The sequence below is a fragment of the Pyxicephalus adspersus genome, chromosome 3 (genome assembly GCF_032062135.1).
Source record: "Pyxicephalus adspersus chromosome 3, UCB_Pads_2.0, whole genome shotgun sequence".
NCBI classification, from domain to species: domain Eukaryota; kingdom Metazoa; phylum Chordata; class Amphibia; order Anura; family Pyxicephalidae; genus Pyxicephalus; species Pyxicephalus adspersus.
Genome location: NC_092860.1, coordinates 71,235,328 through 71,252,257, shown reverse-complemented (window position 1 = coordinate 71,252,257; position 16,930 = coordinate 71,235,328). Strand labels below are relative to the sequence as shown.

General features: G+C 40.2%; 1 protein-coding gene across 1 annotated transcript; it reads left to right on the top strand.

Annotated features, from left to right (window-relative positions):
• The first annotated feature begins 13,183 nt into the window (after positions 1 to 13,183).
• On the top strand, positions 13,184 to 15,844 carry JUND (JunD proto-oncogene, AP-1 transcription factor subunit). The gene has a single exon (XM_072405148.1). It carries the CDS (start codon positions 13,746 to 13,748, stop codon positions 14,640 to 14,642), a length of 897 nt encoding a protein of 298 aa, XP_072261249.1. The 5' UTR covers positions 13,184 to 13,745; the 3' UTR covers positions 14,643 to 15,844.
• The last annotated feature ends 1,086 nt before the right edge of the window (positions 15,845 to 16,930 follow it).

Sequence of the window (16,930 nt, the reverse complement as noted above, 5' to 3'; positions counted from 1 at the left end):
ATCCTCCTTAATCGCGCTCCCTATTGTGAAGGCTGGAGTCCGGCTGGTAGTGAGGCGGGTGTACGCGCATACTCGAGTCCGGACCGCGGTAATCCGCGATCGCTGGCCGCGCGTACTTTCGCGCTTCCAGCGAGCGCGGATTTCATTGATGAATCAGGGGCATTGTCTCTTTACACATTTTTCAAATAGTGTTTGCTTGTATTTTGGTAAAGGTGAATTTTTAAAGTTTTAATAGCCCTTTCGGCTACTGTCCAGTGCCACCCTTCCTATTAATTTAGTCCTTCAGTGATACTTTAGGTATTCATTGCTGTAAATAATATTTAATACTCCTACAATACCATATTTGCTTTATTTATTTTTGTTTCTAACCAACAGAGATCAAGTAAAGTATTTCTGTTGTGCAATGTATTTCTGTGAAAAAAAAAAGTAATCTAGTGACCTCGTAAAAGTCATGGGTAAGGTTGGAGGAGGAGAAAAGTGTTCTTCGTAAACTGAGCAGTTAACAAGTGTGACATTTCAGACATCATAGTGCAGCTGAGTCGTGTGTAGACAGGATGAGTCATTTTTCAGTCTCACGCCTTCTCTGTTTTTGGGGGCCTAACTGGAACTTCTGTCCTTGTATTCTTGACAGTAAATGAAACATTAACCGTTGCATTTCAAAGAAATCCAGATCAGAAAATACAAAAGGCAGAAAATATATTTCCTGTATTTACAGTGGTCATTATGTGTAAACATCTGCTAATGGGGTTAAACATACATAGCAGATGAAGAGATTATTAGAATTATTAGCAGATTATTGGATTATTAGAAATGGAAAATATTTATATTGTATTGTGTTTTTACAGTATGACCTCTGACAATTTCCAAGCCACATTTATTTTCTCCTTGGTTTTTTAGACATTCATTTAGATAACAAATAAAGTTTGTTAGGCCAATCATTTTTTAAAACACTTAATATTCAAATGAGTTGTTCTGTAAATGATCCATTAGCTGAAGAACAGTTCTTTGTGAAGCAGTGGCAACAATTACCAAAATATATAAATTCGTTAAAAAAATTCAAGTTTGACTTGAAGTTCAAAAGGAGCACTTTAACAGTACCCACAGCATTTTCCTTGGTAATTACTAGAAATGAAAACAAATATGCAGAAATTCTGTCATAAAGTCTGTTTATTTCACAAAAGGATAATGAGTTAAAAGTACAACAAATCTCTGCTCCATGCTAAACGGCACTTTATCCCCAAAACATCCACCCATGTGCAAATTTGGTTTGTCCATTACCTTCTGGTATGATGAATATCTTAGCTAATAGGCAAACTAAAATAACACCTAAAAAAATAAACCCTGTGTACACACGCATATCCACTTCCAATCTTGAGCTTGACTACCTGATCTGATCGATTTTTTGATTAGGTATCAATCGGTCAAAAGCCCCAAAACGCTGCACATGTGTACAATAATTAATTATAATAAACTAGTATTTATATAGTGCCAACATATTACGCAGCACTTTTACATAGTCTATAGCACCATCCACTATGTACACTAGTTACCATTCCTAATACATTTACTGGCAGCATAGTAAAACTAGCTGTCCTTTCACAAACCACAGAACATGCAGCTAAATCATGTGCTTTCAATTAGGTGGATCTGAAGCTTAAAAGTAAAAAACACAACACAATACAAAGGTTTGTGCTTGTCTTGAATGAGAATCTGAAGTGTGTACAGTGCTCACCCAACATTGTTATCAGTCTGTCATGGTGTATTCATGAATGACAATCTGGAATGCCTACTTTACTGGTAAAGGGAGGAGAGTACAATGGGGTGCCACTCTCTCACCCCCCCCCCCCCCCCTTCCATAGAACAGAACAGGCACCGTGTGAAACGCTCATGAAAGATTGTTCCAGCGATAATAAGCTAATGTTTCTACCTAACCTTAGAAGAAATATGTACAGTTGTGGTATTTTATAATTTTTAAGTTTTCCTAATGCCCAGTAACAGTTCTTTCTATATGCGGTTTGTTTCCTACAGGCGAGTGCAAAATATTTCAATTTATGACACTCCAGGTATTTATTTCCCAACTGCAAAAACAAAATTAGTAATTCCCTTTTGACATCAGTTGACCTAGATAAGCTTTCTTCTATATTCTATATTCTATAGGTTTTATGCATATAAGTATTATACTTTATGCTGTATACTTAAGCCTCAGAAGCGAGGCATTCATGTTCTAGACTATGCAGTAAGGGTTGCTCTTTCTGTGTACTAAGAGTTATGAACGACTTTGTTTACCTACACATACATATATTTATTCAATACAGACTGTAGAAAACTAAAAGTTTAAAAAATGATTTTTACTTTCCTCAAAGTTTAAGTTAATACTACATCTGTCAGACTCTCTTTAACAGCTAAACATAAGAGCTTTGTTAAAGCTGCTAACTTAGACATATACATGCTATAACATGCTATATAGATTTCTTCTGAATAGACCCATCCCTGCTTATTAAATAAATAGGTTAGCTTCAGGATATTAAGTATGAACTGCCCAGCCATAGGTGCAGATGTACATAACTAGAATGTTGTGGCGTAAGCAGCAGCCTCCTATTTTACTAAAACCTTATTTTAATGGCCATTACAGGTCATTATGGATAATTGCGCTTTCCTATCAAGTACAATTACGTTTTAACTGCCTAGCTGAAAGCAACCCAACTTCCACTACCACAGATGGATAGGTAATAACTTATTTGTGAAGGTGCAGGCAGGAGGTTTTTCCCAGGAAGTTGAGTACTCAAGCAGACCACAGATTTGATATTCTGGTAAGTATGCATCTGGGGCAGGCAAGGGTAGATGACTTTTGATAAGGAAAGGAAAGTAAGGAAAACCAGCAAGTAAAGAAAACCGTAATTTACATAAAAGTTTATCTTTTTTATTGGCTCAATGGTTAGAGTGCACATTATGGTAATTTTTTTATGTCTGCTAGCAAATTTATGCACATTTATTATTTTCTAAATGTAAACAGGCTGGAGCTATATAAATGATAAAATATAAAATGTCATATGTAAAAGTTTGGAAACTCTGGTTAGACTCTGGATATTTCATGCCAGCTGGCCTTGATTTAGAAGGTTTCCACTTCTGGGTTCTGTGAAGATGGTTAGCCAGATGCTTTTAACCGGTAACAATTCCTTTTTTGACTTTAAAAAATGTTCTATAAAAGCCCTTATTTTGCCTTACCTTTTTTCCATCTTTTTTCATGGCCTACACAGGCTCCTTTTCTTTCCACAGGATCTCTTACTGTGAGTTCCAAACATTCAAGGACCTTTTCTACCAAAGGCCCCAAATAACCTTGGTAGAACAAATCCCTCAATGTAGCTGACAAGCCTATACCAGCTCAAAAGGTCCCCACCTTCTTTAAGCAGGAAGAGGGACAGCTTCACTTGTGCACTGACTGCTGTGTCAATCACATTTGCAACACTGATTTAAAAAGTCCTACCTGTAAGTCAGAAAACAGAATTTCAGGCTACTTTTCCAAAGTTCTTCATTACATCTAAAACTCATCCAAATACTGACCTTTCAAAAGAAAATGGCGAAACACCTTTAAGTTACCACAAGTGTTTTACTAAACATTGGTTAGTTGGTTTGGTTGTCACAGTCAAAACAGTTCCCTTTGTGCAGTTCAACTCTTGTACTTCATCCTGTTTCTCATTCACTATCTTTGATGGTATGGCAATTGCTATCCACAGAATGTTTTCCAGGGGGAAGCAGAAGCAGTAACCCCTAGGCAGCCAGGTTCCAGCTAGCAGTAACCCCCAGGTGGTCAGGCTCCAACAGCAACCCTAGGGCATCAGGCCCTAATAGTAAGGCCCCTCTCCCAGAAGTAACCCTCAGGCAGCTGGGCCCCAATGGTAACCCATGGCTAAGGGCACAAGATGGTCCCAGGAGCGAATCCAAATCACTTTACCCAGCATTAACCCCCCAGGAAGCAAACCCTAGCAGTAACCCAGAGCTCAGACCCAGGAAGAAGGCCCCAGCTGTAATCCCCAGGCAACAAGCTCCAGCAGATATCTTCAAGCAGCCAGGCCCCAGCAGCAGCCCCAGGGGCCCAGGAATCAAGCCCCAGCAGCAACCCTAAACAATAACACTAAGGCTGCTTAGACACGTGCAATTATAGTCATTGGAAGGGATCTTTCACAATCCTTTCCAACGACTAAGGACTGCACGATCAATGAACGAGTGCTGTACATACAGCACCGTTCTGCTCTATGGAGAGGGGAAGGGTGGAGCGACGGAGTGGCACCTCGCTGTGTGCTCTCCCACTTCCTTTGCATTAGGATCGTTCCTCGCCAATCGTCTGTGGATCCGCCAGGACGGTCGTTCAGACGATGGATGACGGGCGCTGTACACACGCCAGATTCTTGTCGGATATCGGCCCTGAGACGATTATTGGGCGAGAACCATTGGACGTGTGTACGTAGCTTAAGTCACTCAAACAATTAGCCAATTAGAAATCCCCTTTTGTGTGCCAACAACTCACATGATTTTTAGGGGCTTCCTGATGAGGCTGTCAGAGGATTCAGTGTAAAACAAACTGGCTTTTATTGTGATTTTACAGGGCATTATTGTATTTATACATTATCAGTCTTTCACCTCAACCAGGGGCATGTTGTTGGTGTTGTCAGGCCAAACTAAATGGCCTAGCATGCCAGATTCTGCCCACAGGCTGTAGTTATGGAACACTAACAGTTTTGTAATATTAAAAAATCAAGATCAAAAAATGTTTTTCTTTGCTGACTACTAACCTACACTTGCTGTGTGGGAGGGCTTAAAAGGTACACAATGTCTTCAGATTTTGTACTCCTACAAAGATTAGTTGCTATTGCAAAATACTTGTGAGCTACTGATGAGCCACCTGGAGAATTAAAGCTTTAAGTTAATTCTCTGCTGCTTTTCACTGATGTCTGTCTACATTACTGCTTCTAAGTAGTCTGAATAAGTTAACAGCTCTGCTGCTGCTTGATTGATCTACATATAGTATATAAGTATATAGTTTATGTTAAAATAAGTTACAATATTGTTCATATTATTATTGCCAGGTATCAAGGACAGAGGTCACTTGGGCCCCCCCTTAAAATTTCGCTGTGGGATGTATAAATTATAGTTAGGCCGAGGTTTACAATAAATGTTATTGATCCGCAATGAAGTGCATATACCCCTATATTTAAAGAAATTAGCACTTTGTAAAGTGCCTATGCCTTTGCAAAGGTAGTGAACATTTTAGTGAACAATAAAGAACAGTGGACGTTTTTCAAACACTTTGCTTGCTAATTTTGCTGCTGACAAGTATAGGTAGTGCTATGGTCTGGAAAGAACGTAGTGATACTAGTGTCTATTTAGTATCAGGCAGGCTGTCACAGTTCAGCTTTAGCAAAATTAGGGCCCATTCACACATACACTTTGAAATAATGCTTATGTATTTACTGGGGCCATGCGGTACTGTAAATGACACTTGAATGGGTTGCCTCTGCACCAAAGCACATGAAAAAGTACATGTCGCTGTAGCACACCGCAAAGCTGTGCACTATGAAGGTGTGTTGGGGTGCTGGTAAAATAAATAGCTCCGCATCGCACATATGCATACGCATTACCATCCTTGAAGTGCATATATGTAAACAGGCTCTTTGTCATTTTCTTGTGTCATTGCTAAGGCTGTATGCTAGGCTGGCCTTTTTCAGGTAGTCACATCACAAAAGAGCTTATGGTTTTATTAAACCCTAAAGTGAACATTGCCTGCAGCCTCTCACAGGCATTTTAATGGAATTAAGAGAAGCCTGTGTGTGAGATTTGAAAAGCAAACACTTATGCAAAAGCAATGCACTTGTGTGTACAAGCCCTAAATGCAAATTGCTATATATCCTGAAAACATTCCAAATGTACAACTTTAAATTACATCTGGATTTAGTTACAAGCATACATGTGTAACTATGTTGTGATAATGCCTGCATACAGCAATCACTTAAAATTACAAAATGGGAGAGGCTTAAGTCTTCCTTCCTACGATTTCTGTCAATGCACTTTTGTTTTTCCCTGAGACCTTTCTTTAAAGCGTCTGTCAAAGTCAAGAATATAAAACCTAAATCTGTTTTATGGGCAGAAGATGGGTGAGACTACTTCAAAGACACTAATAAAGCAGTACTTACTTTTGGTTCTCCACCCTTTACAGAGCAAGAGGGAACATCAAGTATCGCTAACACAACAGTGTTTGGATCTGGTTTCTGTTAGCTAAATCTAGCTTTAAAAACAATCACAGCTGCATGTCATACTTTTCTTTAAAACCTTTTCAAACCAGTTTAACATTTGGAATTGTTCTTTTTTTTACATTCTTTGTTTATTAATTTAAACTATCACATACAATATAACAACAGGTATAAAATATACTAACCAATTTAAAAACAATATTGCGAAACCATCTATCACTACAAAAATTAATTAGTGCAAACCCACCATCAGAATAAAACATAAGAAAAAAAAGGTAGAAAAGGGCCATTTACAGAAAAAGCAAATGTGAATTTAGTTGAAAAACATTATTGTCTTCATTTCCCTATTTACTGGTAGTAGCGTGTTCACTTATACCTTAAATAAGATAAATGCAGTTAATATCTGACCCTGCCTTTTTCTAGAATAATAAGTTTGAGCATTCCTAGGCATTGTTGGGTACTAACAATGGCTCCCATCAACACCACCACCCTACCTTGGCTATCCATTTAATTGAACTGGTCAGATATCAAATGTCCTTTATGATGCAAGGGTACACCAATTCCAATTCCCTTATGAAGCTTAGGTCGACATTGCTCAATGATCCTTTACAGGTGTTGCCTGCTTTATCCACGAACTGTGTAGAGATGGATGCTACTTGACCAAAACCACGGTGGAATGAGAGTGTCTGACCAAAATGTGGACCTTGAATTGCCTGTGATACTGCCTGCTCAGCCAAGGGATTCATTTGATTTCTGACCAAACTCCTATTGTTGTGGGTGAATTAAAACAAAGAGGCAAATAGATGGGTGCCCTGATGTTTTGCCTTTCTACATTACAACGGTAAAGCCCTCTCTTGACTGCACTGGTATTTAACCCTCCAGTTTAGGGCAGAAGGTAGGGATATGTACATAACTCCAGAGAGGAATTAAAAATGGGTCAGGCACACTTTCTAGTAAGTTAAAATGTGCTGACATTCATAGTCTGGAAACTATGTCAGGACTAGACTTTCCTAACAGTCCCTAAGCTTTTCCCTTTCGAGTTCTGACTTGCCCCAGCAAAAATAATATGGCAAAATGATTGGTTTGACAGGACATTTTGTATACAACAGAATTTGTAGCCAGAAAAGACTGCTATTGATCTTTTCTTTGACAAATGGTTGAGAAAATCTGACATATGTACAGCAGTCTCCCGATGTTGTTCATTGATCCATCCTGGTGCATTAGGGAACAACTGAGCCAGGATAACTGCTGTGCATTTCTATAGGGGAAATCACAGTGAGATCTCTTCATAGAAATGAAAAGATGCTGTGTATACAGAACTCATTCATCTGTCCTTGGAAACAAACATGAAATATAATTTCCAGTGACAATTATCCTACCTGTGTCACTAGCCTAAGAATGTATGTGGAAAGAGGCTTTGTGTGTTTAGATAGTTGCTGTTCTATTACCTGTGTTAATGAATCCTGATAATGCACAGTGTTTTCAGCTCCTAAGTAATCATTAATAATACCAAGGATAGACTTCTGCTGCTCACATTACTCTTATCTATTGGTCTCTATTGTATGATATTGTTACACATGAGTTACCATGTGTTATCTTCCTAAAGGCAGACTTCTGGAAAACTCACAGCTATAAAACCTCTAATTCCTGGTGGCCTAGAACAGTGGTCTCCATCCCCAGACCCGCGGACTGGTGCCGGTCCGGTGCTGGTGAGGTGGGGGCCGCAAATGACAAGAGGCAGAAGCGCCAGCAGCCCTCATTACGCTGCTTTAAAGCTAGTGGCAGCAGGAGTGCAACCAGAGGGAGCACGGGCTACTCTCCTCACAGGAGCTGCTGAGAATGGCTGAGCAATGTATGTAGAGCTTACACTTCCCTGCCATTCCCAGCACCCCGGCTCTCTTACACTACTCTGATATTCTCAGCTAGTGTGCTGACAGGAGGCCGAGCTGCTGAGAATAGCAGTGTAAGCTGTACACATACTGGGCCGTGATTACTTTTCATTCCATGTTACTGGGTCCTGCTTTTAGAAAGGTGTGGGGACCATTGGCCTAGAATACATGCTCATAAGTAAATAAAGCTAATTATTGAGCCAAAAAGAAATGTTTTCCTTAGAAAGCCATACTAAATTTTACTTCTTTACATATTCTTCAAGGCTAGGTATAAAATGGAGGCTAATCTGCCTGATTAACTGACCAAAAACACACAGTTTTTCAGCTTGACAAACATCTGGAAATAAATATATATATAAAAGGTACCAGTGTAAACTTAGGTGTAAGTTTAGGTGTAAACCTTAGGGCAAATTCAGATTAGCAGTATTTTAACGCAGCGTTTGTGCATTAGTGTTTGCATGCAGTACCAATTGAAGTATGTGGATACAGCAAACAGCTTCTGAAAATTGCATATAGCATCCAAAAAAGTGCATGTTGTTGCCTTTTACTTCCTGTCAAAAAAAGATAAAGAATGAACTCATCCAGTCCAATGTTAAATGTTAACTATTTTTACAAGCTTGCAACACTGCTAGTGTGAACATGCCCCAGCATATCTAAAGTTAAAAAAAATATATATATATATATATATATATATATATATATATATATTTATATGAAACGTAAAAAACTATTGTCATCTTTTTATTGCTGTCACTTATTTTTTTGGGGATTCCTGTCCTACTACAAATAACTACATAAGAGATATCTGTAGTATAATGTAACCACAATGCTTCTACATTTGTGGTTAAATGGGAAATCCCAGTGACGTTGTCTCAAGCATCACTGGGGTTTCATATGAGCTCTGGAAAAATTGCCTTGCTTCCCCGGCAGAAACAGATCTTAGTAACAGCAATAATTGGTCGCTGATAACAGCAAGAAGGAGGTCAGATACAGGTAATCTGCTGCTGCAGGGCAGATAGGGAGCTACAACAATGTTCCTCTTCTTTTCTTCTAACCTATTATTTCACAATATTTAAAAAGAAATAATAAAAAAATGAAATAAAAATCTCTCTGCAGTAACTCTGAGCTAAAAAATATGGCAATATGGATGACATCTGCATTTATTTTGGGTAAAATAAACACTCATACAAGTCTGCTCCACCTTTAGGAATGCATACCTGTTAAAGCACCTTTAATGTCCAATCAACACAGATTGCTTTCACCTAAAATGTATATAGATCTGATTCAGTAAGGGGTGCAGCTTCTGATGGGGGGCAGGCTCTTGTACTCATACTGAGGACAAACTGTAAATCATTAAACACCCTTTACTAGGATAAACCTAGAATACATGGCTCTTCTACTCAGCCTGAGTACAAACTGTAAATCATTAAACACCTTTTACTAGGATAAACCTAGAATGCATTTAACTAATTTCAACTAAAGCTACGTACACACTTCCAATTATTATCGTCGGAAAACGAACGACGAACGTTCCTGCACGATATACACGAACGATCGTATAGCACCGATCCTGCACATAGAGATAACGACACGATCGTTCATAGATATTGTACACACATAACTGTGTACTGTAGTCTTCTTCATGGGTAAATAAGGCATCCCCCTGAAAATAAGCCCTAGAGCATATTTTGGCCTTCAAAAAAAAATAAGACAGTGTCTTATCATCGGGGAAACAGGGTAGTTTCTCTGACAACCAGCATCCTTCCGGACACCCATTGTAACAGTAAGAGTTTCTTGTTTCCAGGTGTGATGAAACTCATATAATGCTAGTAGAGTGCCCCCTGATTGACCTCTAAGCTGTATTCAGAAACACATTTATTAATAATCTTTATACAGTAGAAAGTCGGTTATCGGGCACCCACGGGGAATGGCTGATTCCTGATAAGTGTGGTTTACGGTTAACTGAGGTTACTCTGAAACTGAAGTTTCTCAGCCATTCAGCACTAGACGTGAATGGGGAGACTTGTCCCCATTCACCTCTAGTGCTGAATGGCTGAGCCATCATTCCCTTTTCTCAGCCAATCACAGAGCAGAGCAATCAGCAGAGCTCCCGTGGTATGTGTTCTTGGATGGAGAACACATGGCACAGCTTCACTAGGGCTGCAGGACCAATCAAGAAAGTGGAGCTGTCAGGTGCCAATTATCAGAATTTTCTGGTTATCTGAGCTAAACCTGAAAACACTACTATACCATTGTGATTTCAGAGATATCCCTGTCTGGAATGGCAGTGGGTGACAAAGACAGTATTAAGGAACCAGAGGCATAACTGTGGTTGTCAAGGGTAACGGTGCGTGCTTCTGTTCAAGCATGTGGTGGCAGTGTACCTGTGATGGAGTGTTTGGCAAGGGGTAACAGAGTGATAACTGTGCCCTGTGATGGCCCTTCTCACCCTGCTGGTGCTTAGATTGTTGCGGTGCGTGCTGGAATGTCTATGTGCAGGGCTGAGAGAAGGCGTACATCACACTCAGAACCTCTGCAGGAGGACAAAGATCAATTACTCAGACAGTATTGTGCCCTATGGGTACCTCTGATTTTGTCTTCACTTTAAGAAATTGGAATTACGGTGGAACCTTATGTTTGTGTGAGGTTGCAGTATACTATTCACTGTCCCCAATTTAAAATGTACTGAAAGTGTGTGTATTAGGCTATGTTCAGACGTGTGTAAACGCAGCCTTTACTGCTTCCAACTGCCTAGTCTGCAGATCCAGGTCTGGGAACGATCTCAGGCTAACAAAGGCCTAAACAGACATTTTTGGTCTCTTAAATGCTCCGTTTTATTTTTTAGCTTTATTTAACCCAGAAGATGACCTGATGACAGAAAAGGGAACAATGTTACTGCTCCCTACTTCCTCTAGTCATTCCCAGGGTGTTGGTGGACAGACATCTGGTGACCCACTTATTAAAGGGGGCTTCCAGATATCAAATTGCCCCCCCCCACACCCAGACCCCCATTACACCAATCCCTGGCCTGGAAATGCACCTAACCTTCTTTCTAACCACATGTGAGTTACCAATGCACCTGGTTGCTCTTTTATTTTAATTTGGCCCACCAATGCACCGGGCTGCCTTTCTAAACACATCTGGGCTACCAATGCACCTGACTGCCCTTTTTTTCGCCAGATCTGGGCTACCAATGCACCTGGCTGTTATAGTACTATTAATAATAATAATAATAATAATAATATTAATAATAATAATAGTAATAAATGGTATTTATATAGTGCCAATATATTATGCAGCACTAGCATTTCTAACCACATCTGGGCTACCATTGCACCTGGCTGCCCTTTGCTCCTCATCCAGCCTACCATTGCACATAGCTGCTTTTTGTTCCTCGTCCAGCCTACCAATGCACCTGGCTGCAATTTGCTCCTCATCTGGCCTACCAATGCACTGGCTGCTTTTTGTTTCCCATCTGGCACCTGGTTGCCTTCCTAAACTCATCAAGGTTAGCAATGCACCTGGCTGCTCTTTGTTTTTAATTTAGCCCACCAACTCACCTGGCTGCTCTCTGATCCCCAAATTGCTTACCAATGTACCTGGCTGCCTTTCTAACCTTGTTTTGACTACCAATGCACCTGGCTGCTCTTTGTTTTTAGTTAGGCCCACCAATGCACCTGGCTGCTCTTTGGTTCTCATATGGTCTACCAATGCACCTGGCTGCCTTTCTAACCACATTTTGCCTACAAATTCACCTGACTTTCTTTCTAACCACATTTGGGCTACCAATGCACCAGGCTGCCTTTCTAACTACATCTGGGCTACCAATGCACCTGGCGGTCATAGTATTATGAATAATAATATTAATATTAATAAACTGTATCTATATAGTGCCAATATATTTTGCAGCACTAGCATTTCTAACCACATCTGGGCTACCATTGCACCTGGATTCCCTTTGCTCCTCATCCAGCCTACCATTGCACCTTCTAAACACTTCAGGGCTCTTAATGCAACTGGATGCTCCTTGTTCCTCATCTGGGCTACCAATGCACCTGGCTTCCTTTTTAACCACATTTGGGCTACTAATGCACCTGGCTGCTTTCTGATCCTTATCTGAGCTACCAATGCACCTGGCTGCTCTTTGTTGCTCATCTGGGCTACCAATGTACCTGGCTGCCCTTGGAGCACAACTATGATATCTGACTCCAAATACTTCTTGCTATCCCACCAAAGGAGTAAACCTCCATAAGTATGACACCCCCCCCCCCCCTTTTTTTTTTTGTTGAAGCCAGACTTTCTTCTCTGTTGGTAAGGAATGCTCCATAATATTCATCCATGTTTTCACCTTTGCATATGAAGTGTCAGATTTATCTGATACCTCAGGATGGAAAGGATTAGGTTAATCGGCTCTGCTGTGTCCAGGGGGGCAAACGTCGGAAACTTCTCTAAAAAAGCCTTACTATCCAGACAATTCTAAGCAGGTGTAATGTCTTTCCATTGAAGTCTGTAGCTACCACAAGGTAACGCTGCTGTCTGCACAATAGGACTCATTTGTTGTAATCTTATCTATTGTTTACAAATATTTTGTAGTGTTAAAATGCTACAAAACATCAGAATTTACCACAGCTGTGAACAAGTCCTAATAAACCCAAGTGCTTTTCAGAGCTGTAACTTTCCTTTAATGGGGATGCCTCATTACCTATCTATATATGTCTCTAAACAAGAGTTTGCCCCAGAACAGTTGTTTCAGCTTTGACAACTGCGCCCCTCCCCATTCACGTGTCTAAAAATAACCTCTGACGTCTGTCAGCCAAGGCTGAACTCCTCTACAAAAGAAAAGGCACATCATGTGACTGGATGCCGCTTGCTATTGGACGACCACTTCTACTCGGCAGCCGAGCAGTTAACAAATGACATCAGCCCAGCCTGCCTAGCAGCTCGCTTGTCCCGCCCGATATGTAAAACAAGGAATGGCCGCACGTCATTTCCCACCAATAGAAGCGCGGCTAAGTGACATCATGTGGAAGGAAACCTTATATAAGTAAGTATGGAGGAAGGCTGCGTTAGTGGCACTTGAGAAGTTGGGTGCTGGCCGGTGTTGGATTGGCTTGCTGTAATAAGGAAGTAGCTGCCTCGCTGTTCATAGGCACGGCTCAACAAGGGAACAAAGACTTTTTACATCAACAGGCTGTATAGCTGGGCCAACACCCAGTGAACTTTGCCATATGAAGTTCTTCTACTTTATAATAGGCGGAAAGAAGACACTGGAGAGCGGCCATTGTTGGACTGAACGGCAAAAGTTGTTTTCCTGAACTGAGGGAGAGCTGTGTGGGGACACCACCTGCCAGGAAAGTGTGAGAGGAGCCTTGTGATCAGAACCCAGGACTGCAAACAAAGGCTGCCTGCCTCTTAAAGGGATATCACCTCTCCAAGAACAAAGAAACGTCCGAGGAGTTCATATTGGGAAAGCAATAAACTCCTACAGGCTACAAGCAACCGACTACTTGTCTCAGAGAGCCCAAAGTTCCAGTCTTCCCCCCATATCCGTGTACAGATGGGGCTTACACTGTGGAGTCTGCACTTCCTTGCTAGACTGCCTTAAGATATAATGGAAACACCTTTCTACCATGATGATGTGTTGAATGTGCAGCAAGCTTACAGTTTCTCTACTTTTGGCACAATGATGAAGAAGGACCTTAACCTGAACTTGAGTGACCAGGTAGTTGCCAACCTGAAACCTCTGCGGGATGGGGATGGCATTCTGACATCTCCTGACCTTGGACTACTGAAGCTAGCTTCTCCAGAACTGGAGAGGCTGATCATTCAATCTAATGGCCTGGTTACCACTACACCTACTACCAGCCAGTTTATATACCCAAAGGTGGCTAGTGAAGAACAGGAGTTTGCTGAAGGATTTGTGAAAGCATTAGAGGATCTTCACAAGCAGAATCAACTTGCTGTCCCAACAACAGGAGTGGATTTAAGTTCAGTGCCTTCTGGTGGAAGTCTCCCACCTCCCCCACCATCTGATGCCCCTGTCTATGCCAACCTCAGCAGCTATTCTACTGGGACAATGGGCACCACGGTAAACTACAGCACTGACACAGTACCCTATCCTCCTCCTCCTCCATCTGGCATGGCGCAACAGCCAGCCCCACCTCCACCTCGAATGCAAACCCTCAAGGATGAACCTCAGATTGTGCCTGAGGTTGCCAGTTTTGGGGAAAGTCCACCAATGTCCCCAATAGATATGGACACTCAGGAGAGAATAAAGGCAGAAAGAAAAAGATTAAGAAACAGAATAGCTGCTTCTAAATGCCGGAAAAGAAAATTAGAAAGAATCTCCAGGCTGGAGGAAAAGGTGAAAAGCCTTAAAAATCAAAATACAGAGTTGGCATCCACTGCCAACCTATTGAGGGAACAGGTGGCCCAGCTCAAGCAAAAGGTCATGAGTCATGTCAACAGTGGCTGCCAACTTCTTCCTCAACAAGTCCAAGCTTACTAAACTTTGGTAAAGAGAACTTGTTTCTGGTTATATATCTGCACCAACTTAGCAGCGTCATTCCAAAAGGCACTCTTGCCAAAAAGTTGGTTTTGTTGACATCTTGTTGCTGTATATGTCAGGATCAAAGACACAGCCAAAGACTATAGAGGACTGGATCTTAGCCACCGATTTGCTTCCAACATAACTCATTAGCTGGTGTTCAGGCTGGAAAATGGTAGTTTTGGAAGATGAGAGGTGAAGATTTTTGGGGCCTTACCTTTTTCAAGCAGATTCTTACTATACAGACTTTAATTTTATGTTTTGATTAACTCTATTATAATGTTAAGTGTCACATTATACTGCAAGTATTTTTGCTTTTTTAAAGTCACTAGGTTAGAAGGTAATCTAAAAGGTAAATCATTCAAACCTGATACTCTGGTTATAGATGGAATCTGATGGGAAGAGTCATTTTTCGTTGTCTCATCTCTGGGGGGGCTCTGATGGATTCCATTCCCATTCCACATGTTGCATTCTCAGTTTTTTAAAATTGTTAAAATTTATTACAGGGAAACACTGCAGAAATTCTGCAGACCTGGGAACTTGGATCTCGCAGAATCTTTTTAGAGACTTCAGAAGCCAAAGTAATGACCCTTTGGCTTTTACAAAAAAAACAAATATCCACCTGGGTACACTGACTTTTTAATGTGGTTTAAAGCATCTCGATGGAACTATGGAAGACTATTTTTTGACAACATAATGTTTACAGTACCTCACTGTTGATGTGCAGTGTTTATATTATTTAAAGTGTAAAATCTGTAGAAGACAAACTTGGTCAGTTATTATTACCAAGTGCAATTACTGCTGATTTACTTGTATACCGCCTTAATTGTTTACAAGATTTTTAGAGCAGTGAGAAGCTAAGGGGGGTAGGGGGTTGGGGGGGTCCTGTAATCCCTTTATCACTGAAGGCTTTGTAATTTTGCTGATCACTCCCGTATTGGAGTAGTAGGTAGGACTGTGTTATAATTGCACATACTAGGTGTCCTTTGTAAAATATTGTAAATGTTATATTTTACAGATACTGTTTTTGTTTGAAGTGGTCAGTTTGCTATATTTATGTTATACTGGGAACAATATTTTTATTTTCTTTTTTACAATACATTCCAGTATATCCAGTATTTTAGTGCCCTTGTGCACAATAAAATATTGTCCAAATGATAAAATCTTTCTCTTGGTTGTGATTTGACTTTGGTTTTGCCAATTTGCTTTATGATGTACATTTGCTTTGTGTGTATGGTATGTGGACTTTTAAATGAAGTCACATAAGGTTTTAGAAGCAAGTCTGTTGCATGTGTATGCAAATGAGCGCATATATATTGTGCTTTATTTCTAAAGTGTAAAATTAAATGAATGTTTTGGAAAATGTTTTGTCTGCATAATACATAGTATGAATATAGTCATGCTTAACTTTCCCCAGCCCTCATAATTAACCTATCGTACTGGCACTGGTAAATACAATTTTGCTTTGTGCAATGTTGGTCTTGACCATGAGCTTGTACATATGTTACCCCTATAGAGCCCCTGCTATGTAATTAGGGGGCTGGGCAACTGCCAGTCAAATTCAGATAATACTTGAGCATTTGGGACACTGTGTGCCAAAAAATGTTTAAAGTTTTTATATTACACATTGAAAACATTGCTTCTTGAACCTTATGTATTTTTTGCACTTGTTTGCATGTTACAACTGGCCTATCATGTCATGCCTGATACCTGATCATTCTGCAGTAAAAATAATTGGTTAGGTGATTATAATATTCAAATGCTACTGTAACCTACAGATAAGCAGTCCCTAGGTATTCTATCCTGCAACGGTCTGTTGCCTTGATTTACTTGTATTCTGCTTTCATTTAAATGATCTTTGAAGCAGTAAGTATCTACATCAAAGGAGTAAGACAGATTGAACACAAGATTATGTTTGATTCATATTTTTTTTCCTCTGCTATTCTAAGGTAGCACTGTGATAAAGTAACATCTAACCCTTAACACTCCTTCATTTTGGATATTTTTTGCTTGTAAATCTGTCTGAGCTACAGTACTAAACCTGCCCAAGGCCTTTGCAATAATGTATGTACTGTAGCTGAGTACTATATCATTTCTTAGTAATAAGAAGCAGCCATAGTTACAAAATATGTATCTAATACTTTTGCTAATTTGATAAATACCCTTCAGACCATATAAGTTGACAAGATGTCCGCTCATAGGTTTCCTATAGCTCATTAACCCCTTCGGAGCCACTTACTACCTTCCAC

Bases quoted from the DNA above. Each gene is read 5' to 3' on its own strand.
- JUND (XM_072405148.1), top strand. From the start codon at position 13,746: ATGGAAACACCTTTCTACCATGATGATGTGTTGAATGTGCAGCAAGCT.